The sequence below is a fragment of the Primulina eburnea genome, chromosome 12 (genome assembly GCF_022965805.1).
Source record: "Primulina eburnea isolate SZY01 chromosome 12, ASM2296580v1, whole genome shotgun sequence".
NCBI classification, from domain to species: Eukaryota; Viridiplantae; Streptophyta; class Magnoliopsida; order Lamiales; family Gesneriaceae; genus Primulina; species Primulina eburnea.
In genome coordinates, this window is record NC_133112.1 from 6,482,627 (window position 1) to 6,495,393 (window position 12,767).

General features: G+C 35.0%; 1 protein-coding gene across 3 annotated transcripts; it reads right to left on the reverse strand.

Annotated features, from left to right (window-relative positions):
• Window positions 1–273: 273 nt before the first annotated feature.
• LOC140807042 (protein ENHANCED DISEASE RESISTANCE 2-like) lies at window positions 274–11,917 on the reverse strand. 3 transcript variants are annotated; one of them, XM_073163699.1, is made up of 25 exons: window positions 11,776–11,917; window positions 11,413–11,551; window positions 11,005–11,243; window positions 10,647–10,721; window positions 9,929–9,982; window positions 8,685–8,750; window positions 8,450–8,553; window positions 7,309–7,376; window positions 7,106–7,222; window positions 6,964–7,004; window positions 6,722–6,822; window positions 6,418–6,513; window positions 5,707–5,771; window positions 5,530–5,601; window positions 5,239–5,394; window positions 3,677–3,900; window positions 3,536–3,575; window positions 3,284–3,438; window positions 3,079–3,180; window positions 2,861–2,905; window positions 2,636–2,776; window positions 1,669–1,764; window positions 1,456–1,557; window positions 685–806; window positions 274–604 (listed from the first exon to the last, which is right to left on the reverse strand). In XM_073163699.1, the coding sequence occupies exons 3-24, from the start codon at window positions 11,146–11,148 to the stop codon at window positions 687–689; spliced, it is 2,184 nt and encodes a 727-aa protein (XP_073019800.1). In that variant the 5' UTR covers window positions 11,149–11,243; window positions 11,413–11,551; window positions 11,776–11,917; the 3' UTR covers window positions 274–604; window positions 685–686. The 3 variants fall into 3 exon arrangements, with proteins under 3 accessions (XP_073019800.1, XP_073019798.1, XP_073019799.1); XM_073163697.1 differs by having other exon boundaries at window positions 11,005–11,551; XM_073163698.1 differs by having other exon boundaries at window positions 274–806; window positions 11,005–11,551.
• Between the last annotated feature and the right edge of the window lie 850 nt (window positions 11,918–12,767).

Sequence of the window (12,767 nt, forward strand, 5' to 3'; positions counted from 1 at the left end):
CTTAATTTTTTTCCCCTTGTTTCATTATTCCTCCGGAGATCAGGTTGATACACGTAACCACAATTAGAGGTGCACTCGGATTGCAGTTGGGGAGGAGCACAGTCAGTTTTAACTTTTAAAATGGTAAAAAAATGGATAAGGTGAATGGTGAAAGTATTAGCCAGTAATTCAGAGTAACTCAGATTATGTAAAAACCAAAATAAGGGAAAGAAAAAATCCATATGTTTATGTACAAGAATCTGAATACATAATGGGCAAACTCAAATTTGAAGGACATGCAATAAAATTCTTTTTTATGGTAAAGAGGATAAATCTGTCACTTTTACAAAAACTACAAGAAATTTATTTAAAAATGGGATATCATTACTGCTGGCTTCTGGTTTAACCCGCCACTGCATGCGTTTAGTGTATGTATCTTGTATGGTAGATTAGTACACTCGTACCTAGCAATAGTATGTAGCAGTAGGGTGGCAATTGAAGTGCAACAAAAGTCTGCATAGCCATACTTACTTGCACAATGAGTTAAATCTTAGCCATCCACAGATGAGGTATAACCACCACTCGCATTTCATAGACTTGAAATGTTGTTTTTGCGAAAAATCGTCTGCATTGGAGATTCAATCAAAGTGATGAATGCAATAACTGTGTTCGAAATATATATATAATCTTAATATAGACAGTCACCATCATTTAACTGAATCTGAGGTATCTGTTTCAAGTTTCGGAACAATCGCAGAGGACAATTCTATGTGTGAAACTCGGATAGCACCTATTAGCCTCTCGGGCAACTCATCAGTGGCGTTAGCCTGAGAATGTCAAGAAGTTCAGAAAACTTGTCAGGGGCATGATCATCTGGTTTTGTTTTGATATATAAATCTGGAAGAATTATGGTTTGTGTGTATTTCAAAGAGCACAAGAAAAGGCATCATATTCATGATAAAAGTGTAGCCAAAATGTGAATTGTAACATAAATGAGCGATAATTCAAGCGTGAATTAAAATATAAATGAAAATATTAAAGAAGGTGAAGGTCGGAGCGACTCAAAATAAGATCAAGGCTAAAAATTGAAGATGGTTTCGGCACATGTTCAGGACCAATCAATATCAGAATCTACTAGACTGAATATTCATATAACATGAGAGATATACCAAAATTAACTAGCACGATATAGAGGAATTTAAATGATATGAAAACACTGAGACTTTAAGTTCGCACAAATGCATGATGGGATGAGAGTTCTTTTTAGCCAAACTCGACTAGTATTGGACGAAGGCTTGTGTAATGGCGATCTGCATACTCTCATTCTCCAGTAACTATACAACACCCCCTTTCTGTAACTTAACCCAGTTTTCTAGATTACAAATTAGGGACCTAATGAAACGACCGCCAAAGAAAAAACAAAAATTCTTTGAGTTTACATCCATCAGCAACATGAGATATCAGTTAAGAAAATACCTGTACAAGAAAAGCCATGTCAACGACAAGTGTTGTAATCACACCGATTACAAGCCCCAGGACTCCATTTGCCACAGTGGAAGAACCGATATCAACATCAATCTACAGAAATATCAGAAATGAAATGTTTCAGGTGATATGACTCGAAATGGCCCTCGTTGAATTGAATTTAAAACATGTAGAAGATGTTTAAAAACCACAGCAGAATCTTACTTCTAAGTACTTGGGACCACGAATATAGTTGCAATCGACTGCTTTTCCAAGTAAACATGGGGTGCTTCCAACACTCTGACGTACAATCCAAGAGCCCTATGATCATAGTTGTAAAATAGAGTAAGATTCACAAAAGGATTAAATTAGAGGGAAAAAAGAGGCAGGGGAGATCTCAATAAGGACAATAATCGCAATAAGTGTTCCTGTAAATAAAAAATCATCCGAATGGTGAGTATACTTTCACACACATGCATTTCCATTACAAATGGTACAAGGAGAAGTGTCAGGGGCAAAAAGGTGGTTATTGAACAGTTGATGAAGCGGGTTCCCTTGACATACATATTTATAGTGATGTAAACAAATCAAGCCGCTGTAGCTTCGAAGCTCGACTTTGTAAAAAGTCCGTTCGAGATCGTTCGTGTATTTTATCGAGACGAGATGATATAGTTAAAATACTAAAAAACTGAAACAATTTATTCAATTTTTTTTAAGTTTTTCTTTAATAAAAATTTGGTATTAGATTTTATGGTGGTGTTATTTTTATTTTGAATTTGAAAGTTAGATGTATTTTTTATATTCACTTATGTATTGAGTTTATGTTTTGTTGTTGTTAGATTTGTCGTTTTGATTATTAATGAATGAATTTATTATTTACTGTATAGTTTAGAATTAGTTTATAGAGATACGTTTTATTGTATACTCGAGCTCGATTTTATTTTTAACGAGCTCAAACTTGAGCTCAATTATATGTTTGACGAGCTCAAAAATGAACCCGCTTAACAAGTAGAGCTCGAGCCAGATTCGTTAATCATGATAAACGAGCTATTAACGAACCAAGCTCGAGCTATTCGCGAAGAGCTCGAATAACGATCAGAGCTCGAAAGTGATACTATTCGGCTCAGCTTGGTTCGTTTACATCTCTCCATATCTACACGTCTATGCAAAGGAGTAACAAGATGAAAAATACCTTGGGTACTGATGGAATAAGCTTCAGTCTGCTATTGCGAAACTCATCATCCCCATCAACAAACCGCTGCAAGAGAGATCCTGGTGCTAATTCTTTCGCGACGAAATAAAAAACCATGCTATAGTGGGTTGAGCCAGGTACCTGCGAGAGGAGAGTGAAAATTTTAGAAATCAACAGCACCAGATCAAATTACTAGAATAGATAACAAAAATGGCATCAACTCACTTGCAAATTGAAAACAATAGAGAAATGTCCTTTATCTGAAGCAACCTGAAAAAGGAAACACAAACCAGATCATACGAGATTAAAAATTTCAGTAAAAGCTAATTAGAAGTGTATTATAATTAAGTATTTAACTGACTTAAAAGAATTGACCAATCAAAAAAAGATAGCAGCATTAAATGAAACGAATGCAGCCACTGGTCGCCACTAGAGAAGCTTACTTGTGCTGCACAACCATGGCGTCTGGCAACATGATCCATCCGTTTGGTATCTTTGAACCAATCTACAGCAACAAGATCCATAAGATGCTTACCTGCAGGAATCTTTGAAGAAATGTGGAGGAAATGATGTGAGGTCAAAAAGTGACAGTAGGCTACTTAAAAACACTATCAGAATGTGTGCATTAAACAAGAAATAATAAAATACCTTTGATTTGTCATAGCAAAAATTCCTGCTACGAACTCTGAAGTTGTTTCCATCAGATAATGTCCAACAGTCCCGAGCCTTATCATTATCATTACGACGAAGATTACCAGAGAAAATAGACAGATCTATTTGGTTTTGAGGTTCTTCTTCATATGCTTAAAAAAATATAGAGTTGCAAATATATTTCAGTTGGCATTAGTAAAACAATAGTACATGATCAGCAATTACAGATAATATGTAAATTTTATCTACCAGTTCTTCTATCTTCAACCTCGACGGCAGAGGGCAAAACCTGCAATATTGTAAACTAAATGAAACAAAAATGAAATTGCAAAAGAAAGAAAACTTTATAAACTCGCGTGGTTCTCATAAAAGCGCAGGCATAGGACAAACCTCCTGATCATTTCCCTGCAAATCTTCATCCTCATCAGAGAATTCATCCATCAACAAAGCATTTTTATTTGCTGCATATATTTGTTCAAGAGAAGGACTGCGGCGAACAGAAGACGATTTTTGACCCTTCTTCGAAGAACTGGAAACCAAAGTCATGTTGACCATAACAGGAATTCTAGGAGCTGCAGTCCTTTCATCAGTTTGAGAAAAGTATTCTCGCAATCCTGTAACAGTGAAAAATGAAAATTTATCACCATTGTAGAGAAGAAATTCACCAGGGGAACTTTTAATCAAGAAAATAGATCTGGATTTACCAAAGTGGGAAATTTCAAGGGTAGGGACACATAATAGCATGCCCCTCGTCTGTAATTATAGTTTTATAGTGGAATTAAACATTCAAAATCAAAAGAAATTTTTTTAATATACATGGCTCTAGTATCCAGAAAAAGAATGCTTGGTCAGTTGTCCCACTCAGAACAAAGTCGAGGCGAAGGAGAAGATAAGATGAAAATGCTCGAGATGGCTGTAGGTATCGTGATAGTGGGATGAGGAAGAAGAATGTCATCTGAATGGGTAATGAAGGCAGATTTCAGGCACTGACAACAGAAAATTGGTGTTTGTGGAAGAGGGGCTTACAACAACTACCTAATGTCACGCTGAAGGAGGTTGACAAGAGATGGAAATCGGGCCAGACTTTGGTGTTACCTTTCATTTTCTTTTTGATGATTGGTATGGGTTGAGCGGGTTGGAAGCACTTGATCTTTCCTCCTATACAGAAGGAAAGGCACATCCAGGACTTCAAGGGAAAAGCAACTGTTAGGCAGAGGGTATGCCAATTTACAAGAGAAAATGAGGCAAATAGCACAAATGGCCTTTTCGGGTTTATTATTCCAATTAACCAAATTATGATAAAGTATTTGCAAAGACTGATGGTTTCACAAACAAGAGCTTCCCTCAGCAGTTACATACTAGACAATATTTTAAAGTTTATTTTTTCAAAATGAAAAGGTGATGAATAAGTTGGCACAAAGAGAGGAGGACGGGTTATTCACATTTCATTTGATGGTTAGAGGCGAATGATCTCGATGCAACTGAAAAATACAGGCATTTGTGGGTTCAATGCGAAAATTATTATGGATTAAATTATAAAAAAAATTCGAAATCAAAAATGAATCTTTGTGAACAATGTGGATATCATTTGAAAATGAGTTGTTCAGAAAGAATCGAACTTTTTTTTTTCAAAATGAAAAGGTGATGAATAAGTTGGCCAGAATCAAACAAGTATATTCTGAAGAACTTGAAGCGGAAATCTCAAAGCCCGAGAAACTCTCAAACCAGGAATCTCAAAGTCTTAGAAGTCCAACCTTAATTTTTCTCCACACAAACGGCAGGGCCCTTCTGAAAAAATTGATCAACTACGGCAAGTGAAAAATGAAGAATAGGGAATGAGGAGGTCATAATGCTATATGGGCAGTTACAGTTCACGAAAAACAAATCGAAAACTGCAAAAGACAAAACACATCAATTCAAAAAGTACAAACCACTAAAAAATAAGATCTCACCAGCAACACTATTTAACATCTGAAGAAGACAGTGCTGCTGAAATGATGAAACATATCCCACTCCCCATCCTTTTAGATCAATCTGCATAAGATGCTGAACTTGTGTTCTGGGTCTCCCATTACGTGGTTTCATAGGTGAAATGTTAAATCCTCCACCTGAAATTGGCAGGAGGTGAGCCTTAGGGCATGAGAATTATTCTAGAAGGTAATATGATAAAAATTCCATTATGTCAACACTGGATCTTGTAAATAGTTCTAGGAAACTTGTTGATTTAGCAGCGAAGTGGTTACTCTCAATATTAGCTCGCACAAATCCTGGTTGTCGACCACAATTATCATGCTCCCTGGAACGAAATAACACAACTGCACAATGACAAGGAAGTTTGGATGAAACAAGGAGAACTGATATACAGGAAAAAGTGAAACTCAAAGCACATAAACAAGGGAAAACCATCAGAAAAGATTTACCATAACTCCCATCATCATTTCGACGCCAGTAGCGTACATAGCAAAGATCACGAGGCCATACCAACCTGTTGTATTATTACACAATAAAATGAAGGAGTGTTATTATTTTAGAAAACAACAGATGACATAACTGACAAATAAGTAAGCCATATAAATAATACTTATGCATATTTTGGCAAAAGGTGGACAATTTACATCGCTCAGGTCACTACTAAACTGTTTTAACTACATAAAAACATCTACTTCAACCAGAAAACAACGCAAAACAAAAAGAACAACTGTTAAATAAATTTTGTCAGATCATAAAGCAGCTCCATATAAAAGGGCAGAAAGTGACAGAGGAATCAAGAAAATCGGAAAAACTATCTTAGGATCAAGAGAATAAACATTAAAGGATCCATAACCAGCATCTGATACAGTACTTCCACACAGAAGAAAAAAATTGCACCCCTTCTTAAACCAAGAAGAAGAAGAAAAATCACACCCCTTTTCTCATCATGGTAAGTAGAGGTCAGCCAAGCACAAAATTCAGTGAAAAAAAATAAAGAAATGGTAAAAGTGATAAACTGATACTCAAATACAATATGATCCAAAAAACTTAAGGCTACTATGAAGTACCCACGCATAATAACTATTGCAGCACAAAACTTAAAATGGCAACAGAAGAACATGCACAGATTGGACTAAAAGAAATTTATGACGACATATTACATTGGAAACCAGTCTAATTGAAGCCTGTGGTATAATATAGCAGTATGACCATCTACTTCTTCAACTAAGCTACCGTACTGGAAACTGCAATCCCACCTGCATAAAAATAGATTTTTGTCAATGTTGTGCCACAAATCCTGAAACTCTAACTCATAAATTTTTGACAATGACATTATCTTCTTTCGTTCTGATTGCATGAAAATAATTCAGACCTCATCCAAGTCAATCTATTTCAACGGGTAACAAACACACAATAGCAAGAATTTTCCAAGCAAATGTGGAGTAAAAAATGAAAAGAACATACTCGCATCGTGTTGCATCCATGCTCATGACTAGCTCAAATATTTCCTCACAAGTAGCCTCCACTACCCCAACGGCTTTCATTGCTCTACTACAACTCTTTGGCTGTACCAATAAACTATATGAGAAATAAAAAATAAAAAATAAAAACAGATGTCCAGCTAATTCATTTAGGCACATTGAGAGGTAGATATTTTTTTAGGCAACAATATTTTAATTGAGAGGTCGATATTAGAATATCCTTACAAGGAAATCCACTTCAAGAAGCTCTTCAAAAATCCGAAGACCTAAAATTCACATTAAAAAAACATTGTTTAGAAAATGCAGTATAAGATTTTAAATTTTACTCGTATATCACAAATTAAGTCAATTAGAAACAAAAACAAACCATTTTGGCATTGAAGAAGGCGCCAATATTTTCTAGAAAATGCTTGATTGCTTGAATTTTGATTCGCTAAGTCAGAATCTAATTCCTTCGTCCAGTCAAAAACAGACTCGGGGGGACCTGTCAAATGAAAATTAGTAATTTAAATTCAGTGCAGATTGCAACAAGTCTATGGAACCCAAGACAAGATAGAAGCCAGGGAAGACCATTTCCTATCGTTGTTCTTCTCATGATATGTGAATGAGAATCGTCTTCATCTTCGGCGGCACTAAACCTATAATAAAAATGGAATGTCAATCAGACCAAGTAATATGTGAAGTAACATTTGTTTTAAGTGGTTCTTGTGAGGCGATAAAAAAATCTGAAGAAAAGCAATAAATCAGAATTATCGGATAAACAGTTGATATTCACAGGAAGATATCCATGTATAATAAAAGGAGTTTGGTAAAAAACTAGAGGCAATAACCTCCGCATCATCAGGAATTGCAAAAGGATATTGTCAGAAAATCATTGAGAAACAGTAACAGAGGAATCTAAAAGAGGCTCGTCAAATATTAAAATACACTGTATGAAAGAACATGGGTACACCAACTGAACACTCGAGAACCACTCTATCAGCTAACAAGATAGAGGAGACTCCTGGAACAACAACAGTAAAAATGGGAGTTTAAATATCTCTGTTCATTTTTTTCCAGAAGTCTGCTTGAAATTTTGATTTACATGACTATCATGTTTACCAAGTTTTCAAATTGGTTATTCACAGTCCAGAGATATTATTATGGTTGTAGCTATGTAATTTCTTTTACCTAACAAAATATGCTCTATCCAGTCCAGAACCCCAAGAACTTCAATAAATATGTGCATTAAATTCTGACTAGCTCTCCTAACACACTAGAACTGTTTGAAGCTACCTCGTAATAAGATTCAGCATTAATTCAAAATTTCAAATGTATCTTTGAATTTTAACATTCTAAAGTCAATCTCCATTAACAAATTGTTTTGGATTTTCTTTTAGTGCAGAAAGACTAATCAACAAACTAATACATTCAATTTTATTAACAATCTAATCAAAGGGGTTGGTGTTCTTCTTTAGAAAACCAGACTTATGCAGTTTTTCTCTCTAAGCATAATAATTTTCTGGCAGCATAATAGAACCCCACTAAGCCACTCCCTTCCGGCATGAAATTATAATTTACCATTTCTTATAGAGGTCTAGAAAAGAAAATTAGCATTCTAAAAAAAATAGCTCAACAGAGGTTTAATGCAAACTTTTGCACCATACTAGGTTATTGTTTGTAAATAACTATGATTGAAGATTCTCCTTTAATATTAGTAAATAATACTTACTGACTCTCGTGATCAGATGATGAAGCATTTCTCCCATTATCCATCCCAGATTTATATTCAAATGAATAATATTTGTTGCCATTAGGGGCTTGGGACTCTTGATGCTGCATGTCACCATATCAAAATAAAAAAAGAAAATAAAACATTTGCATGGGTAAGAGTACAAGAGCTCAATAAATCAAACGAGCAATGACTGGAGTGTAAATACTGAGAGGTGGTAATAAGATGAGAAGACCTGATCAATAACAGATTCGATTTTTTCTTTCCAAACGAGTGCCTCCTGAATATTGAAAGCTGCCATCTGGAAAATGGACACAATTTTGTAAAACAGCTATAATGTCAAACTAAAGTTTGCAGGCAATAAAAGATAGGTAAAGAATTCAATGAGGAACTTCAGTGAACAGTTACCAAAGGGGACCTGGGTGCCTATTGTTTGTATAGATTGTAATTCATCTATGGACCAGATTGTCCATAATCCTACTCATCTATGATTAGCCTTACTAACATTTTAAAATCAGTATCCCATGAACTAGGCACATCATGTCATTTCTTTGATATACACAGTAAATATAAATATCCAAGTGTTCCGAGTATGATTTCATGCCAAAGTATGCTGATCTCTTACTCGTAAATACACACTAGGATACAACACAACTCCTTTTTCAATTCGTTATTTAATTCATATTATTTTCTTATGTATGTCTTATGTTGAAAAGCTTGTAGTGTTATTTTGTGTTCAAAAAATAAATGGAGAAAGGGTATTTTCTCTACTTGTAGACATTAAAGTTAGGTTATCCCCCATCTTTACTGCCCTTATGCCTGCCTTCCAGATATTCTTGCCCTCTAACTAGTAGTTCAAATCACAAATCATTCAAGTAGAGAAAAACAACTGAGATAGTAGCAGCTGCTAAAAATTCAAAATGTCGACAGCAAAAAGTAACTCTAGAAAAGCAAAGGAAGAATGAAGCATCTAAATTCCAAGTAAACAGAATCATAATCACATACTAATGAGAACAAACAACAAACACACATTCATGAATCATGTAAAACTACTTAACTAGAGAACACTTGGCTCGTGATCTGTACATCAACCTTAAAATTTAATATATGTTATATTGGAATAATTCTCTTCACATCAAATCTTGGTATATTTTACAGATCACACTTATTAGGCATCTAACTTGATATAGTATATGCATTAACGCAATCAACAAGTAAATATTTGAATGAAGAAGTTCCATCTTAAAAATAATTTGACAACAGACTACAAGTGCAATATTATATTAATCACTCTAAATGATCTCAAAAGGTGCAGCAAACATGTCCAAACACATTATCAATGTATTTGAAAAGGGAAAAAGATTACGAAATTGTGGATGAAATCTCTTTGCATGTGCAGTGCAGGCAAAAACAGTTACATACACAAAAAAACTGTGAAACCAATATTAAAGTCTCATTAAGCTTTAAAAAGTTACGCACCGTCATTCGATGGTACTTCTCTCTCTTGTTGTAAACAGACAACACGTAGACCATCTGCCAAAACAATGAAGCAAGTAAAAAATGTAAGCTACGAAAAAAAATGTGAGAACGGTTTCAGTAATGCAACTCTTTCAACAAAACATAATCAAAACTTTATTGGCATTTTTCGATCTTTCAGCCATCTGAAACACATTTTTGTTGGGCATGATTCACACCACTGCGATACTCTGTCACAGATTGTTAATCAACCTTACAAGTTACAACATACATGAAATTCATCCCTAAGACCTTGAAATATATTTAATGACATTTCAAACATTCCCTGCCTCACAAACAGTGAATCAAGACTTACCATAAAACATATGGTTTATATAAAACTGCTAACTAAATGTGTGGTGCTTTATCTAAGCCTTTTAATCATCAAATGTTTCCTTGCAATTGAAACCCAGATGAAAATACTTCAAAAGTGTGATACCGGACACACTCGCTTATCTTGCTAAGACTAGCATAATTATGAGCATTGAAGTACTATTGGTGGGAGATATTTCTCCAAAAAAAAACAACGAACATTTAATCAGTGACTTCTCATCCCACCAATGTGCAGCAAGGATAAAATTGAAACAAGAAACCAAATACCATAAGGATACCCTTTTTACTATTTAGTGATTCTGAAGGCATGTACACAGATATACAGACAAATATATCAAACATAGCTCACATGTCCATGATGGGTCTTCAAACCCCGGTCCTCCACCCTGCAATTGCCATCTATCAAAAGGGTTTTGATTGGAACCTGGTCATGTAAGGAGGAAACAAAGCCCAGAAATTGAGTTGAGTAGAATTATTTCCAACAGTTAAAACAAAAGATAAATATAAAAGAATAATCACAAGCATGTCAACCAATAAAGTCTCCTAGAATGTGAACCACGTAATAAAAAAACAAGTCCTAGATTTCCATAAACACGCCACAATGTGTTTATGGAGAAACAATATTTTGCTAAATGGAAATGGAACAATCACGGATTTCTAAGAAAATACAGAAAACTGAAATAGAGATAAAATTTCACTGCATTTACCACATTATCTTGGGGCTTCTTCTTATAATAAGCCAACAAGCGAGACTCCAGAACAAAATATCGCATATGAATGTATGATCTACCAATCTTCCTGCGTCCATATCTCACCATCCATCCTTCATACACCACCTTCGGATTCGACATCTCTCCCAACTTCCTGTTTCTCGTCAAAATTCACTTTGAATTTCTTTCTCTTAATCTTGGAGCTATCTACTGTTCACTCCTCTAATATGGTGCAACTAAATTCACCAAAAATGTCAGAGGCAAAGACCACCTCTTAGCTTCGGGAATCTCAACAAAATCATAGGAAGGCAAAGAAGACAATTTCAAAAACAAACTGCTGCGATTTTCCCAAAAACAAAAGTTGAGAAATTGAAGAATCACAAAAGAATCAAATCGCCCACTCACAAGGCAATTACTCAAATTCACCGCCCAGATTCAAACACTTCAAACTTAAAAAGAGACAACACTACCCAACCCACATAAACCAATCACAAATTCTCACCCGGGTCGACTCAAACAGCAGCGATCTGCTGCTCCCAAAATCCTGAAACGAAAAATTCAAAATTTTAAAACAGAATAGTATGGTACAGAGAATATCCGCAGCCCGGTCCTCAACTCTGTAATTGTACACAAACGTACACAAATATAATAAACAATTTTTTAAAAAAATAAAAAATAAAACGTGTACGCACACACACACATATATTACGGAATCACATATAAGAGATAGATATAGAGAGAGTAGAGAGGGAGGTTAAAGAATTTTACACAGAATTGGTGGCGGTGGAGCCAGAATCTTCACAGTTCGTCAACTAAAATCCCATAATCTAATCAAATGAAGACAGATTTCGCAATGAATTTTCAATTGCCAGGCAACTGAATTACTACGTAATACACAGGGGAAAAAGCCGGCAAGTCTACCATGAATTTGAAAAAAATGGTAATTTAATTTTAAAAAAAAAATTAAAATGCGATAAAAAAATGTTTTACCTTTTTATTTTTTTAAATTTTTTTTTTAAACAAAAAATAGCTTTGATCAATCAAGTTTCGTTTGAAAATTATTAAAAAGTAAGTTGAGGTGTAATAATTGTCTTTTTTGGATAATAAAAATAAATTAATAATCAGTATGCTTGGAAGATCAAGCGAAGTACATCCAACTTCATAAATTTTGAAATTATTATTGCAACCTCACAAACTATAATCTTGATTTGGGTACTTATTACAAACCAATACTCCTGTCCTAAAAAAAAAAAATCTCGCACACATCCGACTGAAAGACATGCTATAAAACATCACCAAAGCAGGCATACGATATATGCGCGAAAATAGCACGCTATTAGTGCAAACATTACTAAACCAACACACTATATGTCTGCCAATATACATATAAGTTGAGTTAAGCTGCACGCTGATATATGAGTGTCAAGCTACCTTCATTGCATAAGCACATCTTCCAAGAACTAAATCTTGTGATCGTCGAAGCACTTGATTTGGATGCTCGTGCCATCCTCCAGCCTTCATAGGTGGTGGCACCAAAGGCTTTGCGAGTGGTTTACCGGAGCTCACTGTCAAGTTTTCCTATTTCTTTGTTGCTTCTGAAACACCGTGCAAGGTTCCCAAGTTATTAGTCGTCGCTGTTAAACAAGTGTTTAAAAACATTCTTCAAAAACGGGAATTTGTAATGGTTGAAGCAATTAGAGACAAACTCGACGACGTCTCTTTTCATTCCATTCCACCAAAATTCTTTTTGAGGTCTCGTT